The following is a 21,018-nucleotide window of genomic DNA, read 5'->3' on the forward strand; positions in this document are numbered from 1 at the left end:
AGAATATTCTCTGACTTTAATGGAAGTAAGGTAGAAATTAATAACAAAAGGATAACTGGAAAAACATTCCGACTGTCTAGAAATTAAACAGTACAACTCTGCATAATCCAAAGATCAAAGATGAAAGAAAATGGAATCTCGAGAATATATTGACTGAAAAAATTAGATATCACATATCAATACTTGTGGGATAGAGATAAAGCAGTACTTACAGGGAATTTTATAACTTTAAAATTTTATATTTGAATAAAAAGACTGAAAATAAATTATTTAAGTTTTCCATCTCAAATGCTAGGAAAGGAAGAGTAAATTTAAATTAAGAAAAGTAGAAAAAAGAAAATAATGAAAAGCCCAAATCCGTTAAATCTAAAACAAATGTAAAATAAAGTATATCATCAGAGTCTAAAGTTGGTTGTTTGAAAAGAAATGTATAAAATTACATGCCCCCTCTTAGATCAATCATGATTTAAAAAAAAAAAAGAAAGAGGAAAAGAAATTACCAATAACAGAGATGAAAAGAGCAGAACTATAGATTCTACAGACACCAAAACATAAAAGGATTTTATGAACAACTTCAATTACATAAATTTGACAAGTTGGAAAGAAGTACAAATGTGTCAAAAAATACAACTTACCAAAACAGACAGAAGGAAAATAGAAAATATGAATGTCCTATTTCTATTAAAGAAATTGACTCCAAGCATAAACAAGAACAAATTTTTCCAGATTAAAAAAAAAGAGGAAACATTTAATGCTTAAGTATTTTTATGAGACTAGCTTTGCTTTTATTCCAAAATATTACAAAGATACTAAAAGAACAGAAAATGATTTGAACTTAGATATTTAGCTTAGGAGATTTCCAAGCTAAGAGTGGAAGGTACGGCCTGTTTTCTCCTTGTAGCTAATAGAGAAATGAGAGAGAAAGAGGAATGAACTGTTAAGCACAAAGGACCCAGTAATTAATGATCTGAAAAATTCTGGGCTTATCCAGATAGTGTCCTCTGATACTAGGGCCCTAAGTGGCCCTAGTATGGACCTACCTGCGCTTTGGGGAAGTAATTCCCCAGAGGATCAGGCTCCATATGCGTATTTAAGGTGTAATTGGACATGGATCCAGCCAGCCCTTTCAGTGGAAGTCAAGTTTGGAAATGCATTACCCAGAAAGGATCTGTGGAAATTCCTTTTGTGTGATGATTTGGACTTCCTGGAACTACATGCAAAACCAACAAGATTTTTACAAACTTTGCATGAACAGAAGCAATGGATGAAAGGGACAGAGAAGGGATGAACTGAAGGAAGAATGACTTCAAAGGCAGAACATGGAAACCAAGTTCTGGACAGAATTTATCTCCTCCAGCCAAAAAAGTGGGCCAACCCATGTGTGTGGAAAGGGCAGATCTACCTCTGCAATTTCAGGGGGCAGGCCATCTGCTGCTGGGCTTAGAGGGGGTATGTCTTGCACCCCATTGTTCAGGGAGAGTGCCACCACCCCAGTGCTCAGGGATGGTAGGGTCTGTGCCCCTGTGATCTTGGAGAGCCTAGCCACCATTCCGATGCTTGGAGGGGAAGGGGCCTAAACCCTAGTGTTCAGAAACAACATGACCACTGTGCAAACTCTTGGAAGATGTGGGGCTGACACTCAATCAGGCCTGGAGGACAAAGCATCAAGCCACAGATGGCTCTCAGACCTTGAGATCTAATGGAGTCTGCCCTGCTGGATTTCAGACTTGTTTGGGACCCACGTGTGACCAGTTTTCCTTCCAGTTTATCCCTTCTGGAAAAGGAATGTTTATTCTATGTCTGAATAAGTAACAAAGATGGTGCTGATTGGTAGGAAAATAACATCTAGGGGCCCAAAGAACTAACTAAGGTCATGTGTACTTCCTTTCCAAATTGTTCGTCACGTTTCTAATGGAGATTTTCCCAGAGAAAAGGGGAAATACTTAGGAGTAGAGATTTGATTTCCTGAGGTTTAATTTGTAGCTGAACTTACAGGTGCTCATCCAGTCTGCATGAACTAATGGCAGGAGCTCCTGGGAATCAAGAAAGTGAGACTTTATTGACCCACTTCTCTTATTACATAGCTGTTTGATTTTAGGCAAACTACCACTCTGCATGTCAATGCATTTGTAAATCAGGGAAAATAGCATTTATTTTCTGCCACTGTTCTCTATACAAAGTTATTATACAGACAAAATGAAAACACAGATATAAAGGTATCCGAAAAGACAAAAAGGTTCTATAAATTAAGATGAAATCTACAATACATTATGGCCCTCCTCAATAGATGTTTCTATGTTACATGACGAGACGTTTTCTCTCACCTCCAGTGTTCTCCTACATCTCTGGATTAGAATTTTTATCTTATATTTTGCAACTCCAATTCTTTCCTTTCCATATTGTTATCAAACTCATTTTTTTGTGTGTCTTTCCTAATTTCTTTCCCAAAAGCAATAAAAGGGATATTTACTGAGCTGATATTACAATTATGGTTAAGGATTTGGAAAAAAGAATCTAAGTATGCAGTTGACTTCAGCAAGCACCTTAAAATTAAATGTCATTAATATTTGGACATAATTCCCCCTTTTACCCAAGAGTAAAGTAGTAATTCCTTAGTGTGGCATCTGGGAAGTTTCAGAGTCTCACCTTTCTCCTTTACTGCCATTTTGTCATATGTACCCTGTATTCTAGTCAGATTGCATTTCTATGTATGTCCCTCTCACATTTTGATCTTCCAAGACTTCCCCAAGCTACCAAACTATTAGTTAGCCCCCTTTCTACTTCCATAGTACTGTGTGCACAAACCTATAAAATGTTCAGCTCTACTGAATTGCCATTGAGAGCACCTTGGAGACAAAGTTGTGCAGGATTTAGCTTTGTATTTCCAGTTGTAGCAAAGTGATTAGCATCAAGTAGGACTAATTACATGTTTGTTGTATGAACAATGTAGCAGCTAAGGAAAGGTGAGGCTAGGGAGGTGATCTTGTAACGTTAAGTAGAATTATGTTTCAGAAAGAATACTATAAGGAAATGTAGAAAGAATTAAGGCTGTAAAGATTAGTAAAGATTACAGTGAGCTTTATTCTTTCTAGGCTCTCAACTGTTTCACCCAAGTCTATGTATTACTTTGAATAGATGTTGTCATGTAAGCAAATCTGATCCATTAACATAAAGAAGTCTTGCCTTTTCTGTTTTTATCCTTATGGCCAATACCAGAAGTTATGGAAAATAGACCCCCTTTCTATTTGGTATCTTTCCCCCCATCCCACCCTCACAAATTCAGAAAAAATGTCCAAATAATTTTAGTATTCTCCACTTCTGCATTTCTTTTCTTTTTACTGTAAACACAGAAACTGTCCGAAGAGCCTTTTTTGTGGGTCACAGTGTTATTTGAAATTTAGCAAAGTGTCTCTCTTGCATGCTTCTTTCAGATGATTTATCTGACACTACCGTGATTGCCAGAGGAAATGGGAGGTTCCAGTCAGATGTCTGAATAGCGTGTTAGAAAAGCATTTCCTCTGACAGCCCACAGTAGTTTGGTAAAGTAACCTGTTATGAAGAAATATACATTTTCCTAGAGTATGTTTTTCATTTTTCTCTTTTCTATTTCCAAGTTGAACTTTTCAAGTAAAACGTACTTACAGAAGAGTGCACGTATCCTAACTTTGATAATATGTATTTTCACTAAGTGAACACACCCATCTCATTATCACACAAATCAAGAAGTAGAACTCCAGGAACTCCCCAGTCACTATCCCCTAAAGATTGCTGCTATGTTTATTTCTGTTTCCATCAACTATATGCATCCAGTTTTGAACTTTATGTAAATGGTACCTAGAGTACATAGTTGTTTGTAGTTTCTTTTGCTCAATGTTTGGTTGACTCAGCAGTGTCTTCTTCTCATTTTCTCTTTGTGTTCCAATGAAAATTGGTCAATTCCCCAAGGTACAAAGATGGGCTCACCTTCTCTCCAAATGTCTGACTTCTTCAAAAATTCTCTCATGCCTTCATATTGATAGATTTTCTCTTTCTTCTTTTGGAAATATTGGTTACCTACCATTTGCCATAGCTAGAAGTTACTGCCTATCCCTCATTACTTAACTTTTACTAAGTTCCTTCCATTGTATATTGGAAGCAGATAACTTGTTTTCTGGGTTTCACAGGTCCATTGGAGAGGAATTTTGCCCAGGATGGACCACACCCACAACTGATTTTGATGAAATTTTGTACTTAGCTTTGTTACTGAAATGGCTTAAGGTTTGGGGATGTTGTAACGGAATGGATGTATTTTGTACATGGGAAGTCTTTTGGTGGTCCAGAGGGCAAATTACTGGGAATTGAATTATGTCCTCCACAAAAGGCATGTTCAGGTCTGTGGGTGTGAACACATTTGTAAATAGGACCTTTGAAGATTTTATTAGTTTTTTGCCCAAACTGCATGAAGGTGGGCCTTAATCCAATATAGCAGATGCCACAGAGAGCAGCCAGAAGCTGGAAGTCAACAGAACCCAGAAGAGAAAGGAGAAGATACCACCATGTACATTGCTATATGACAGAAAACTCAAGGAACCCCAAAGATTTCTGGCCAGCCAGAAAACACTGACCCTGGGAGAAAGCAATCTTTCTATCCTCTGAAACTATGAACCAATAAATTCCTATTGTTAAGGCAACCATTGTGTAGTATTTGTTTTAGCAGATAGGAAACAAAGACAACTAGTAAACACAAGAAAAAATGCTCAACATCATTGGCCATGAGGTAAATGCAAATTAAAACCATACGAAGATAACTTTCACACCCATAGAAAGGAGAAATTAAAAAGACTGAAGACACCAAATGCTGACAGAGATGTGGAGCAATTAGATATCTCATCTATTACTGGGGTGGGAGTGGGGTAGTATAAAATGTTATAACCACTTTGGAAATTGGTCTGGAAGTTTCTTCTAAAGTTAAGCATACATCTATTCTATGACCCAGAAATTTTACTTCTAGGTATTTTACCCAAGAGAAATGAAAACATACATACATAAAAAAAGACTTGTACAAAAGCTTTCATAGTAGTTTTATTTATTCATAATAGCCCTACAGTGGAAACAATGCAGGTTTGCATCAAAATGAAAATGAATAAATAAACTGTGGTATATCCTTACAATGGAATACTACTCTGCAATAAAAAAGAAAGAACTACTGATACAACCTGGATAAACATCAAAAATATTTTAAGCTAAGGAAATCAGACACAGAAAAGTACATACAACATTATTCCATTGATAAGAAGTCCTAAAACAGGCAGAACTAGCATACGGTGAAAGAAGCCAGAACAGTGGCTGAGTGTGGTAGAAGGTCGGGAGAGTGGGTGCAATTTTGGGATTGCTGATTGTCTTAGCTTCTTGTGGCTGCCATAGCAAAGTACCAAAACTGGGGCAGAGTGGGGGGAGCTTAAAACTATAGCAATTTATTCTCTCATAGTTCTGGAGGCTAGATGTTGGTAGAGCCATGCTCCCTCTGAAGGCTGCCTCTTTCAGCTTCCGGCAGCTCCTGGCAATCCTTAGCGTTCCTTGCCTTGGACCACACCAATCTCTCCTGCATCTTCACATGGTCTTCTCCCTGCCTCTCTGTGTCTGTACTCTCTCCTCTTCTAACAAGGACACCAGTCATTGGATTTTGTACCCACCCTAAATCCAGTATGACTTCATCTTAACTCAGTTACATGTTTGAAGACCCTATTTCCAAATAAGGTCACATCTGAGGTTCCAGGTAGCCATAAATTTTTTGGAAATCCTATTCAACCCATCACAGTGGAAGGTGCATGAGGGATTTTTCTAGGGTTAAAGGAGCTGCTCTATTATCTTGATAGGAACATGGGTGGCATGGGTATAAGCCATTTTTAAAACTCATTAAAGTATACCCTTATTCATAATAGCCCTATAGCGGAAGGATAGAAGGATTGCTTTCTACCAGGGTCAGTGTTTTCTGGCTGGCCAAAAATCTTTGGGGTTCTTACTTAAGGATGAGGGCATTTATCTCTATGTAAATTGAACCTCAATTTTAAAAAAAACTACATTGAGCCCTCATTTCTTCTTTGTAAGATTGGCAAAAATCTAAAATTTGACAGCATATTTTATGGTAGTGGCAAAACAGCTCCCTCTCCTTACACACTCCCTCTCACAGGCTGAGTGGCCTGGCTGTTTCATCTGTCGGCTTGCCACCCTGAACTTTGGCCTCTTCCAGCTTCTACCTTCTGACCTTGAAGCCCAGGGAGCTTTTTTCACTGGAAAGAGGAAAATCTTCGTGAATCTATCTTTCTCAGGTATACAAACACACCTGCCTCTAATCATGTTTCCCTCTCTACCATCTGCTATGATTCTTGTGGTAATTCTGCAGATTTGGCAAAAATTAACTCTATGTTGATTCTTCCTACTCTCACCCACCTAAATGCTTCTCCACCCATCCTCTCTAGATTTAAATGGTGGCCAACTCTCTTGTACTGATGTTGCCAGCAAAGGTCCGAGTAGGGAACTGTCTCCATCATCTTTCTTCCCTTTCGGAATGCAGATGTACGAAAGTTGATTCTTCCTTTTTACTTTCTGGTCACAACTCAAGGAATTCCACTTAATAAGGTAAACTTATATAAAAACACTCACATTCTTTTTAATCCTCTACATCTTTCCCCCCTCTCTTCAAAAATATGTTGCATAACAGGAAAAACTGCCACTTATTATGTCTTGCCATTAATCATGTTCATGGATGATCGCATGAAGGATGGACAGTCATCCTAACTCTTCCAGATAGTCTGAAATGTACCCTTGGACTAAGTCACACCATCACACACTGCACCTTACTAGAATAGACTCCCAAGGTTGTGCTGCTGTTCCTTTGGTTCTTTGCTACCCCTTTATATTTCTCATTTCCTTTTTTGCTTTAGGTTGACTTTCTGATGCTTGCAAGCAATGGTGCCTTGATTAGTGTAACAACTAACTCTGGATTTCTTTCCCACCTAATTTTTGTTTCAATGATTTTCTGATCTGAATCTTAGCATTGTTGTTCATGGTCTCGGAGAGCCCACATCAGCATTCAGTGGGGCCCTGGACAAAGTGGTACCTATGGAAGCAAATGAGGGTGAAGATGGGTGTCTTTCTGGCAACCAAATCTGTAGGTCTCAGGATAAGTTGGCAATGAAGAGAGAAAGAGAGAGAGAAGTTAAAAATATTTCTTATTTAAGGAGCAAAAGAAATTTGGGAGTCGTCTACCCCATTAGAAGATACAAGAAGCTGTGGAAAGATACCTGATTATCAGAGGAAAAAATGGGCTTTGTGTTTCAGGGGTCCCTGGCATGTCCCTCCCTATGGTACTTCATCCAAACCTTTGGAGAGGACACCAAGTTGTAAATTGATAACTTTGTGTGGCATCTGCCTCCAAACTCCTGGTGAACCAGGGGCCTGATAATGGGTCCCAGGCACATTTTAATCCTCCTGTAACTATGTAATTAGTATAGGGATCAGTAATCATTTGAGAATCACTCTTTGCAACCTATACCCCATCTTTGACCTTATACCACAAACTGAGACGTACCCTTGGTTTTGAGGCAATACGGTGTTTAATCACTAAGGTAAAAGAAGCATCACAAAATACAGCGACAAAATGGCCCAGGGTGATAGAAGGAAACTGTACCCGGAGTCTGACTCATGCCTGTAGGGCTTTCCTGCCAGCGCTGTCTCCGTAACAATCCATGACAGATAATTAGACACCTTCGTGTACACTCCAGGTTTGCTCCGCCGGCCACAGCCCAAGCCCCAGCTAACAATGCCCAGCTGGTACCATATGGTTTTGTCCTCCTTTTTCTGGCAAACCAGAGGCCCCCCACTGTCACCCTAGGAGAGAAAAGTTTCTTGGGAGTAGAAGGGACAGTGTCAAGTTACTCCTATAGCCTTTTGAGGTGATTTGAGGTACAAGGCTGAAAGCACTTAATGGTACCTTTTGATGAGCAGACTTTTGAATTTTGGCTAGGCTCTACAACTACATGACTGTGCTCACAGTTATTTGGCTGTTAGAAAAAGTAGCAAGCAATTTGGTCAAAAGCAATGTGATGAAAGACGATTTAGTCAAAAATTAATATCCATAATCATTGAGTCTTAGGTATTCATTTTGATGTACCGTGGAGTGGTTTTCTCATCCATTTTGTCTCTAAGCACTTTTGTTGTTTTTCAGACTTCTTCAAATTTTTTCCCTGCCTTTTTATTTCACATCTGTTTTCGGCTAGCCCATTATTCTCTTTCTGCATTGTTCACAATAGCAAAAAGTAAAACACAAAAACAAAAATCCATTATGCCTCATTATAGGTCATTGGTTAAATACTGGAAGCATACAAACTGACATACAATATACAAATAATAATTGTATTAAAATGTTGTATTCTGGTTTAAAACCCTAAATGTTAAACAATTTGTAAATCTTAAAACCGCATGAAAGGAGGGGAATTGTGGGAAGATGGAGGAATGGGAAGTTCTGGGAATCACTCCCTCCACTAAAACAACACTTAAACAGGCAGGAACTGTCTGAATCAACTGTATTGACATTCCAGAGTCCAGAACACTGTACAGCATCCAGGGAAGAGTGGAAAGCAGAGGCTGGCAAATTATGGAAAATACCAGTAAATTCCTCTATCCCTGCTGGTGTTTACTGGCAACCACCCCGCACTCTCGTGGCAGCCAGCAGTGGAGTCCTGACCCTGCTGAAGATTGTGGGTGCCAGAGAGGAACATAAAATTCCACTTTCCCAAGATCCAGGGATGATGGGTAGTGGAGGCTGAAGCTGATCCCTGCTTTTAATTCAGGTAATCAGATCGCTGGGTGCTGAAGGGCTGCATTGGCTGGGCAGGGGCTGAGTCGAGGAAGCGCAGCTTGCAGAATCCATGGAAGAAGCTCCTGGTGCCCTTCCTGGCCCCTCCGTTGTTCAGGCTGGGACAGATTGACTTGGGACTCTCCTCTCCAGCCTGCCCCCCTCCCAGAATTTGCCCTATAGGCAAAAGCAGCTTGAGACAACTAAAGCAGTGTTAGAAACAATTGAGGCAGATGGCCTGGGCAAAGGCTTACCTGCCAAAAGTCCTGCAGTGGAAGACTCCGCAAGAGGGAGAGGAAATAAAGGAGGCTTTCAAACACCTGTAAAGGGGAACACCTAAGGCAGCTAGCAAGGACGAGCCCAGGACAAGACACAGGCTCAGAAAAGACCAGGAGGACCCTGCACTTTGCACTTACCTTGGGCTGACCTTGCCTCATAGGAGGGCTGAACTCAACGGAGAGCACGAGCCAAGGCAAAGCTGGTATGTAAAGACAGTGAAAAGCGTTGTTTTGCTTAGATTTGCTTGGTTTTGTTAGCTTCTGACATTGAAGAAAATCTGTCGTATCACCAGCTGCTTACAAACTCAAGAAACAGACATCTCAGGGAATAAATCCCAGAGTTCACATTTTAAAATATTAGAACATACAGCGTGCAACAAGTATGTTACAAGACAAACAAAGGAACAGGGAATGATGGCACATTCAAAGGAAGAGATTAGAACCACAGAAAACATCAAAGAAGAAGACCAGACTGTAGATATACTGGAAAAGACTTTTAAGAAATGATCTTCAATATGCTTAAGGAGATGAAGGAAAATACAGAGAAAGAACCAAAGGATATCAGGAAAACAATGAATTAACATTATGAGAATATCAGTAAAGAGATAGAAATGTTGAAAAGGAACCAAACAGAACCACTGGATTTGAAGATCACAATAACTCAAATGAAAAGTTCCCAGGAAGGTTCCAGCAGCAGATTGGAGCTGGCAGAAGAAAGAATCAGTGAACTCAAAGACAAGACGATTGAAATGAGTCAGACTGAGGAGCAGAAAGAGAGAATTATGAAAGCAAAAACAGCCCAAGAGATATCTGGGGAACCATGAAGTGTACCGATATATACATTGTGAGAGTCTCAGAAGGAGAACAAAGAAAGGGGCAGAAGGAATATTCAAAGAAATAATGACAGAAAACTCCCCAAACTTAGAAAAGATGTGAATATGCACATCCTAGAAGCCCAGAGAACACCCAACAGGCTAGAACTGAAGAAAACTATGTCCCATCACATACTGATCAAACTGTTCAGTGCAAAGGACAAGAAGAGTGTTTAAGCTGCAAGAGAAAAGCAGTGTGATATGTACAAGAGAGTCCCAATTAGATTAAGTGCAGATTTCTCATCAGAACCATGGAGGCAAAACGGCAGTGACTGAAATGCTTAAAGTGCTGAAAGAAAACAATTCCGACAAAGAACTTTATATCTGGTGAGTCTTTCTTTCAAAAATGAGGGAGAAATTAAGACATTCCCAGACAAACAAAAGCGGTTGGAGTTCATCACCACTAGACCTGACATTCAAGCAATGCTATCGGGACTGCTAAAGGACACCAGACAGTGGTTCAAAGTGGCATAAAGAAATAAAGCCTTCCAGTAAAGGTAACCCTTTGGATAATTATAAATGCCAATATTATAATCGTCCGTTTTTTGGTATGTATCTCCACTTCTTACTCCTTACAGGTACTAAAATGTAAAGGTATAAAAATTAATGATAAATATATGGTTTGAGGCATACAGTGTACAAAGATATAATTTGTAACAAGCACAAAAGGAAGTGCAGAAATGGATAAGAACTGTATAAGAACAGTGTATGTGTATGCTATTGAAGTCAAGTCATTATCAAATCAAATATGATTGTTATATATTTAGGATGTTAAATTTTTACCCCATGGTGACCATAAGGAAAATATATTTAAAAAATGAAAAACCCACAGCTAACATCATACTCCATGGTGAAAGACTGAAAGTTTTCCCTCTAAGATCTAGAACAATACCACTGTTATTCAACGTTGTCCTGGAAGTTCTAGCCGGAGCAGCTAGGCAAGAAAAAGAAATAAAAGACACCCAAATTGGAAAGGAAGAAGTAAAACTTTCACTATTTTCAGACAATATCCTATATAAAGAAAGTACCAAAAACCTACCACCAAACTTTTAGACTAATAAACTAATTCAGCAAGGTGGGAGGTACAAGAAATTAACATGCCAAAATCAATACTATTACTATACACTAGTAATGAGCAATCTGAAGAGGAAATCAAGAAAAAAAATACTCCATTTACAATAGCAACTAAGAGAATCAAATATCTAGTAACAATTTAACTAAGTATATAAAGGGCTTGTATATGGAAAGCTACAAAACTTTGCTAGAAGAAATCAAAGAAAATATAAATAAATGGAAAGACTTGAATAGACATTTCTCCAAAGAGGATATACAAATGGATAAAAAGCACATGAAAAGATGCTCAACATCATTAGCTATTAGGGAAATGCGGGAATTGCAAATCAAAACCACAGTAAGATACCATTTCACACTCACTAGAATGGCTACTGTTTTAAAAACAGAAAATTGCAAGTATTGAGGAGGATGTGGAATAATAAGAACACTCATCCATTACTGGTGGGAATGTAAAATGGTGCAGCTGCTGAGGAAGATAGTTTGGCAGTTCCTCAGAAAGCTAAGTACAGAATTGCCATATTACCCAGCAATCCCTCTACTAGTTATATATACAAAAGAATTGAAAGCAGGGACTTGAACAGATATTTGCACACTGATGTTCATAGCTTCATTAGTCACAATTGCCAAAAGATGGAAGCAACCCAAGTGTCCATCAACTGATGAATGCATAAACATAATGTGGTATATATAAATCGATGGAATATTATTCAGCAATAAAAAGGAATGAAGTTATTCCTTCATATATGAAGACATTATTTTGAGTGAAATAATCCAGACCCAAAAGGACAAATATTTTATGATCTTACTGATAGGAAACAATTAGAATAAGCAAACTAATAGAGTTAGAATCTAGAATATAAGTTACTAGGGCCTTGGTTGGGGGTAGGGAATGGGGAGTTAATGCTTAAAGTTTACAGAATTTCGATTTGGTTGATTGAAAAGTTTTGGAAATGGATGGTGGTGATGGTAACACAACATTGTGAATGTAATTAACAGCACTGGAGTATATCAGTGAATGTGGTTAAAAGGGGAAATTTTAGTTCATATAAATGTTACTAGAATAAAAATTAAAAGAAAAAACAGGACTGTACAACACAGTGAATCCTATTATAAATGATGGACAACAGTTAATGTTGCAACTATAAAAATATTCTTTCATGAATTATAACAAGTGAACCACATTAATGCAAGGTGTTAATAATAGTGTCTTATATGGGAAAAAATACACCATAATGTAAACCATGGACTATAGTTAAAAGTACAATTATAATATTCTTTCATCAATTGTAACAAAGGAACCACACTAAAGCAAAATTTTAATAATGGGGGAGGTTGGGAATGCTCTATTTTTTACGTGATTTTTATGTAAACCTACAATTTTTCTCTAATTAAAAAATTTTACATAAATTAAAACAATAATAATAGTAATAAGATGAGAAACTGAATTTTTTTTAAATGGGCGAAAGATTTGAATAGACATTTCTCCAAAGAGGATCTCTTTGACAGATGGCCAAAAGCCACATGAAAAGATGCTCAACATCATTAGCCATTAGAGAAATGCAAATCAAAACCACAGTTAGATACCGTTTCACATCCACTAGAATGGCTACTATTATAAAAATGTGCTCTCATCGATTCTAACAAATGTACCACACCACGGCAAGGCATTAATAACCGTGTGGTATATGAGAACCCTGAATTTTATGCATAATTGTTCTGTAAGCCCACAACAACAACAAAAGAAAAACATCATTAGAAAATTGCCAAATGAGCACATTTAAGTAAAGCAGTGATAACTGGCATGAAAATTGAGAAATACAGTACCTTTAATTCCCAAAAACCTTTTGGATCATTTTTTATCCTATTAAAGTGTGATGAATAATCATTGAAAAAATCGAAAAGCTCAGACATGGAAAACATAACGACAATCCATAACTACATAAATAAATTAATATATAAATATGTAGTTACATGTACAGTTGTACATGAAAAGAATATTTTGGAAGGATGCACAACCCCTTCCCTTTGAGGAGTAAACTGGGGATGAAGTTTAAGAGGAAGACTATACCCTTTTGTCCTATTTGAATTTTCTTTACCATGTGCACATACATGTATTCAAATAAAATAAACAATACTTATAATTCCACCCATGCAAGGGCAATACCTATTAATATATTGAAAATATAACTTCCACATCCTTCGATGCAAATATGCATAAATCATTGTTTTACAGAAATAGGTGTAGGCTGTACATATTGTTTCGTAGCCTACAAAAATTTATTTTTGAAAGGGCTAAGCAGCACACAAAAAGTTGGAAAAAAGCAATTTTGTGCCAGAATTACAAATACAAAACAAAAAAACCCACACCAGCAAAACTAGGATAAGGGGCTATTTGATTTTGTTTTACCAGATTGTTTTACCAAATTACTATGCTCATCAACTTACTTTGAACCAAACGGTTCTTTGCTAAATTCCTTGATGTCATTGGAAAGTCACATGACTTTTCTTTAAAATGAAGAACTATAATCACTTCTCTGTAGATAAGGGATCTATGTGAAAGTTATCAGGCAGAGCCATAGTATAGTTAAGCAGTTAAATTTCTAAAATCAGATAGACCTTGGTTCAAATCACAGTGTGAATATTTAGCTGAGTAATTTGACAATTTTCTTCAACAGTTTAAGCCTTGGTGTTTGAAATGGTGATAATAATTGTACCTCTCCCACAGCTGGGCTGTGTGAATGGAAGGAAATGACACCTGTGAAGCATTAAACACACTTCCTGGTCCATGGCAGGCACTTAATCAATGGCAGTTATTATTATTTTTGTGGATGTCAAACCAGGCAGATCTATGTGTGGCTCGGCTGGATTGCTGGGTTTGGTTCCCCGTTTCTGCTGGAGCCCAAAAGATAGTTCTCACCCCAGACGCCAGCATGCCTTCATTAGAATCCCGGGTCTGTACTTGACTTACTGGTATGTCCTCAGCAAGGACATTTTGCTTCTCTGATCCTCAGTTTCTCCACCTGAAATAGGCCTGCCTCGTACAGCTAATTCACTGCCCTTTTAAGTATCTGTGGAAGCAGTTTGTATGCTATAGAGTAATGAACAGGTGTGAGGGATGGTGGTGAAGAAAATAACATACGTAACATCTTGTTACCTTACACTGCTCTGTACTGTTCTAAGTGCTTTGCATGCATTAACTTAACTCTCACACCAACCCTAAAAGGTAAGAACTGCTAATACTCCCATTTTACAGATGGAGGAAATCAGAACAGACATAAGCACATAGGAAGTCACTTGTAGGTCACACAGGCAAGAAGGACAGGAGCCAGGAGGAAAGCTAGGTGATCTGACTACAGAACCTACACCCTTAACCACTCCCGGCCTCCCATTGGTTACAGAGCATCTGTTCTTATCCAACATCCAGAAGAGGAAGTGGGGAGCCAACTATTCTGGAAATGTTGGTCAGCCCCTGGTGGCAGCCCCACATAAGCACAGGGCAAGCTCCGTTACCTGGCAGGCATCCTTCAGACTGTCAGTGTTCCCAGCACACAGCATGTTCTTGGTGAGTAGGAAGACGTAATGGGAACACTTTTTCCATTGGATCAGGGTGAGGTCAACTTTCCGCAGCACTGGACTCTTAGTATACATTGGAACTGACCCAAAGAGGAAGCAGATAGGGAGAGGGCCCTGAGCCCAAAATGGTTCCTTTGAGTTGAATTGAACACCCGTCCCCATCACATCTTTTCACCTCAGTGACAAGGGAGCTGCCCAATGGCCCAGGGACCAATGGATTTAGGGCTGAGTTGGGAGGGGTGGGAGAGGTATCCAGGAGACTCCTGAGCCCACCTTCTGTGAATCCAGAGCTCCCAGGTGTAGGTCCCTGCTCAATCTCAGCCAGAGTGCACTGTTTCCACCCTGCTCAGGGTGCCAGGCTCCAGCTAGGGCCTTGGAGAGGTATTTCATTCAAATGCTTAAGAATATAAATAAGAATGCAAGGAGAACCCTCAACAGGCAAGGGTCCTGGCACCAACAGCAGATAAAGACAGGCATGGGCCATGTCAGGGGCCTCAAGGAGATGATGGCCTGTGGAGGAGGCCAGGGCAACACCTAGAATCTTCATTCCCCGTAGATGGGGATTTTTTCTCACTGTTTATTGCTCAATGTTCATTGCCTAGAGAAACTACCTGGTTCATAGAAGAAAGTCAGTGAATACATGTTGAATGAAATGTGAGGAATTTGAAGTTAAGAGGGTGGCCTCTTTTGAAGCTTATGAAAAGCTGAGGAAAGTCCCCTAAGAGGAGTTCTAAGACGGCTCTGAGCTTTCGCGCTTCACTGGAAAGCGTCCAGCACTTTGATTGCCTACTCTGAAGAGCAGAAATGACTTGAATATATTTGTTTCTGCTCTTTTTTTTTTATGGGGCAAAACAGATTTACCAACAAAGACAAAAGGGCACAACTTTCTGAGTTGTCTGGGAAGGGGAGATGAGTGGGTCACAGGTTGACTCTAAGAAAAAAGGTACATTTAATTTGACCCCTCTGCTTGGTCTGGATCTGTCCTTTTCACGTATTTTAGGAACAAAACCCTTTGGCAAAGGGAAGCAGAGCTGATACCATGAATTGGAACAGAGATGCTCAGATTGAAATTGGTGGGGATTCCTAAGAGCCCAGTCCTCATTGTCAACCCTTCACTCATTGAAATTTCTCCAAGTCATCCCTAGAGCTCTGGAAACATCTGCCTGGGTTATCCCTGAGAGTCTGTTTAGGATGTTGTGCCACAATATGGGCATAAAATCTGGCTATAGCAGCCCAGAAAGGATGGCTTCCCCAGTGGACTGAGAATGTGGTTTGTAACGGAGCCTTTAGGTAAGAACTTGAAGTCCCTGGATCTACCAGGTATGTTTCCCAGGATGAGGGGACTCTCCAGAGTTTGCTTCTCATTCCAAATATCGGTCAGCTGTGCCACCCCATCGAGTTGTTTTGTAGTAACTCACCAGTAATGCCCCATCCAGTTACCCAGCAGTTCCTCCAGCTGTGTATGTTGGTGACTGCTGAAAGGCAGATGGGCGCTTTCTTGAAATCAAAGATTAATGGGGTTTCCAGCAAGAGCAGGGCTATATCATTATCCAAGATCCAGGGGTTATATTGACGGTGAATAATTATCTTGTCCACTTTCATCTTTGTCAAGTTGTTGATGTTTAAGTTTTCTTCACCATATATGATCTCCATATCAGATCTTATTTCAAAACAAAGAGGAAAAAAAAAAAAAAAGGTAAGCAGTGGAAGGGCAAAGTGAGAGCCTTAAGAGAAAGTATTTCCCCAAGTCTGAGGCTGTGACACCAATAAATGAGTAGAGAGGCCATGCACTCGCCTTAGTGCTGGGAAAATAGCGCCAGCTGGGCAGCGGGAGACAGACCTGAGTTCCAGTCAGTCCTGTTACTAACTGGTCTTGGCCTGATGGTCTGTCTCTTGCTTGGGCAAATAATTTCAACTCGGTGAATCCAAGTTTCCTGACTTGTAAATCTCATCAAGCAATGTTTGCGAGTTCATGCTACTATGCGCAAGTAATTGAGCTTGGTTTTCAAGAAGAACTGGACTAGTCATATAACAAACAGCTGTTAAAAGTACTGATTTTAGGAGCTTCTGATATGCTGCTAGTCCTGCTGCCATGCACAAGGGGTCCTCATCTCCTCTAGAATATCTTACTCTGGGGTCACTGGCAGCCGTCCCACTCTCGTTTGTAAGAGCAAATGCTTAGGAAAGTACTTTCCAGAGGTTTACACCAGAACTACATGTACCGAAGTCCAAAAAATGTTGGAATTCAGGGTATACATGACAATGTGTAAAACATCTTAGGAGGAGAGCAGCCCACCTCATCCCTGCAAAGTGTGACATTCTGCCACACAGGCCTATATTTAGCCTCCTGGTATTTTGCTCTATGGTTGACATACCCAGGTTTGGGTTCCAAGGGAACAGTAAACACCTGTGAGCAAATACGAGACTACCACACTGGTTTAAAAAAAAAAAAAAAAAAGATTCTGTTTGCTATACTTACACATTTTTTTCTGAGAAGCAATGAGATGCAGATAGAATCCACCACTCACTGAGTATAGATCCTCCACAGAGATGTTGCCCTTTTTCAAAAATAGCCACCTGCCATGGGAAGTCTCTAATGTCTGTAGGAACCCCGCCTACGATATTGGAAATTCCTGGCATCACAGATTGGGTTTGTATTCTTCGGCCACATGTTACTAAAAGAAGAAAGGAGGGAGAGAGGAAAGAGCCAGGACCCAGTAGTCAAGGTTGGTTGGCTCAGAAGAAAGTTCAAGTGCAACTGCCTCATTCTTCTCTCCCCCCAGCACACAAACTGCAGAGGGTTAGTTAGGTAAACACCAAGTGAGAGATCCATCGGACAAAAACAATGCCACACTATGCCTAACAAGGCATCACAGTTGTGGAGACTGTGCCTGTGGGGAGCACCAGGGGCTGCTTTGACCAGAGCTTTGCTTCTTGGAAAGTCTCCCTATGGGGTCCTGTGAGAAGAGAGACTCAACACCACAGGCCCTGGGGCTGGATCTCCTTGCACCCAGGGAAATGAGCCAAGGTGGTAACATGAACTTATTGGAAATTATACCTCGCTGTTCTCTGAATAAGCAGAGCCTTTGTATATTGTCTTGGCAAAGATCATAAAATTATTCCCCTCAGCTCTGGACTCATATTTGCCCCTGGCCTTTCCACCTATATGTCCCACAGACTCCAGAAATTCTACAGGGCCAAGGGAAATTGATCAGCCTCCCCACCCAATACTTCTTCCCCTGCATTTCCCATTGTAATTAACGGTTAAAATTTTCACCCAATTTTATTGCCAGGCATCATCCCATTCCTTGAGAAGAATAAAAATTTTGGCATTTCCTATGTGATGGAATTGTTTTGACAACTTTTGATAACTTTTCAATGACATTTGAGGAATGAGGAAAACGAATACAATAAGTCTAAAAATTTGAGCACGTACTGTTCCTCAGGCACTGTTCTGTTTTGTCGATATTAACTTAATTCTCATGCAAATTCCATGAGAAAAGTGAAATTATTATCACCTCATTTTATAGGAGAGACAACAGAGTCAAGTTTAAGGTTAGGGCAACTGGCCAAATCCAGCCACTAGTGTATGACTGAGCTAAGATTTGAACTAGGCCATCCAGCTCCAAAGTATGTTCTCAGAAACATTGGAAAAACCGTCTTTTAAGTGTTAAGATGTTTATACATAGGGGGAAGAGGCAATGACATTCAAAAACTTTTCACAGAAAAGTGTAATATAGAAAGGTACCACACACCATCATGCTATCACAACACACCGCAACCACACACCACCACAACCACACACCATCACACATCACCACCATCACCGCCACTTACTCTCCACGGACACAGCCTTATCTCTGTCTTTCAGCTTCTGTCTTCTGTCTTCAGCTCCCTAAACGAGCCCTGCTCCTTCCTATCTGAGGGCCTTTCCACGTGCCTCTGTCTAGAAAAACGGTCTCTTTCCTGACCTCTCTAACCTCTCTTTGCCTGTCTAATTCTGTGTATCTCTCACAGCTTAGCTCAATAGAAAGTCCTTCCAGGAATCTTCCTTTCCCTTCCAGATTATGTAAGGGACTCTCATTATTTGACACTTTCTTATGAGATACTCTGCCTTTTCTTCAGATACTAACAACAGTTGGTTATCAAACATTTGTAAGATTGTTAATTTGTTAGATTATAATCTGTAAACCATTAGATTATAATCCTCATCTCGTTAATTTTCAAATCTGTGATCATCCAGTTTAGAGCCTGGCACGTAATAGGAACCCAGTACAAACTAGTAGAGTAAATAGATGGATGGAGTAAGGGGGGAGGAGGAAGGGGAGGCAGGGAGGGGAGATGGATTGTTGGATGGATGAATAGTGAAGATATTAACATCAATGGTAAAATGCCTTGACCTATAAATGACCTGTACAGGTGATCAGGGAATTGAGGAATATCAGTTCAAAGGTAAAATTTTTCCCTTACACCATGGAGATACTGCCCTTTGAGTTCTTAAATCAGGAAGCCTGGGGTTAGGGGAGAGTACGTGGCTCATATCGGTGTCATCTCATTTGAAGATGCAAAGAGTGAACAAAGAGCTGGGGTCTGGCAAAAGCTGACTCACCACCATTCCCGACGTCAGGGAAGACATGTTTTGTTGTTCCAAGCGGATCAGCACAATTTGCAAGGAAACCGTACTGACTCTCAGATGGAAATGTGTAGCTTTTCAGGACCAACAAGGGAATCTTGGAATTGATATACAGTGAAGCAATATCAATCCCTGGCAAATTTTTTAATACTGCAATTTAATGATAATTTGTGAATATTTAAACAAAATTACTGAGAATTAGGAGTCAGGTTGGATTCATAGTTAAAAAGTTCATGACATCAGTCTCAGTTTTCTTTTTGATTAATAACAATAGCCATTGAGCAACTGCTGTGTGTCACCCTCTGTATTAAGTGTGTGTGTATGTTACATTTAACAATCCCCCCCAAAACCTCCAAGATATTTTTTATTATTCCCGTTTTACAGATGAGGAGATGGTCTCCAAGAGATCATATGATTGTCCAAAATCATTCTGCTCGTAAAAGGCAGAGCAGGATTTTTCTAACAGGTGTGTCTGATTCCAAATCCCAGTTGTTCTCTTCATCTTGCTCATAGCTTCAGCAAAGCATCTGCTCAATTCTTGGGCAGTCTTATTTGTCTAAAATGATGGTATGTGGTTTGGACGACAGTGCTCTAAGGTGAACTTAGAACAGGTTGAGACATTGTAGCCTGAGTATTGATCATCGATTCTGAGTACCCTGGGATGGAGAGCTTTATTGGGGGTGGAGGTGGGGGGTGGAGTGCAGTGAGAGAAGTGACACCTGGAAAGCCAGGTCTGATTGGTTGGCAGCAGCTGTCCCCAGTTCTCTGTGTAGAACAATTCTGAGGGTGTGTCTGTGCTCAGCTGGAGAGAGCACCACCATCTAACAGCAATATCTGTTGAAGGTTAAGAGGTGATGGATGACAGGAAGGTATCAAGCCACACTAGCTCCTAATAGATGATTTTAAAACTTAAGGTAAAAGTCATTTTAAGTCTTGAAAAGAAAATAAATATGCATAGAGAGCATGCACAATAAACAGATGTGTGATGCAAAACTGGGAGAAAACTAGTATTACAGATTATAGAATCCAGATTGAAAATTATCTTGCCAGATCTGAATCCTGGGCCTTAAACCATCCATAAAACTCAAAAAAGGAATAGACACAAAATCTTGCAACCCCAGTTTAAAAGATAATAATAAATTAAAAGCCCAAGATTGTGACAGGAACCTTGCCTTGGAAGTTTTTTCATATGAAAATATTACCACAAAGTGCTGACAGGATTGATTGCTAACCTCTCTGCAGACTGCAGCTCTTGAATGTAGTCAGTTTGGGTCTTCAGGGTTGACGTAGGACATTAGCAACCTGGAATGCTCTCAGAGGAGAGTAGCCAGCAGCTTGGGAAGCCGGGTCTTATAAGAAACACATGAAGAAAGGAGACGCAGAAGGACCTTTAGGTATCTGCAGGATTTTCCTGAAGATGAAGGATTCGTCTTGTTCAGTGTGGCGCCAGCATCAGTGGGTGGAAACCGCAGGGTGACATGAAATCAAGAATTCTTCCGTATTGTTATATCAAACGTTGTTGGAAGTTACACAGAATTAAGGCTGACCTGAACAATCTGAGGTCCATGGCTGTGAAACTTGGGAGAGTTCCTAGGTGCCCAGGAGTTTATTTATCTTTTAAATTAAAAATTAACTTTGTGGAACTTCCCTATCATGAAACAGGTTACCTCTGGTGCCCAGTTTCCCAACCCATAAAATTAAGGTTTTCAATAAAATAAACTCTAAGGTTCTTTCCAGTTCCAAAACATTGTA

At 39.8% G+C, this 21,018-nt stretch overlaps 1 protein-coding gene across 1 annotated transcript; it reads right to left on the reverse strand.

Moving 5' to 3' along the window:
• Positions 1 to 13,355: 13,355 nt before the first annotated feature.
• LOC119516513 (serine protease 52-like) lies at positions 13,356 to 20,685 on the reverse strand. Its single transcript, XM_037812809.1, has 4 exons — positions 20,499 to 20,685; positions 17,113 to 17,308; positions 16,052 to 16,293; positions 13,356 to 14,713 (listed from the first exon to the last, which is right to left on the reverse strand). The coding sequence occupies exons 2-4, from the start codon at positions 17,271 to 17,273 to the stop codon at positions 14,523 to 14,525; spliced, it is 594 nt and encodes a 197-aa protein (XP_037668737.1). The 5' UTR covers positions 17,274 to 17,308; positions 20,499 to 20,685; the 3' UTR covers positions 13,356 to 14,522.
• Positions 20,686 to 21,018: the final 333 nt, after the last annotated feature.

The sequence above is a fragment of the Choloepus didactylus genome, chromosome 20 (assembly GCF_015220235.1).
Source record: "Choloepus didactylus isolate mChoDid1 chromosome 20, mChoDid1.pri, whole genome shotgun sequence".
In the NCBI taxonomy this organism is placed as follows: domain Eukaryota; kingdom Metazoa; phylum Chordata; class Mammalia; order Pilosa; family Megalonychidae; genus Choloepus; species Choloepus didactylus.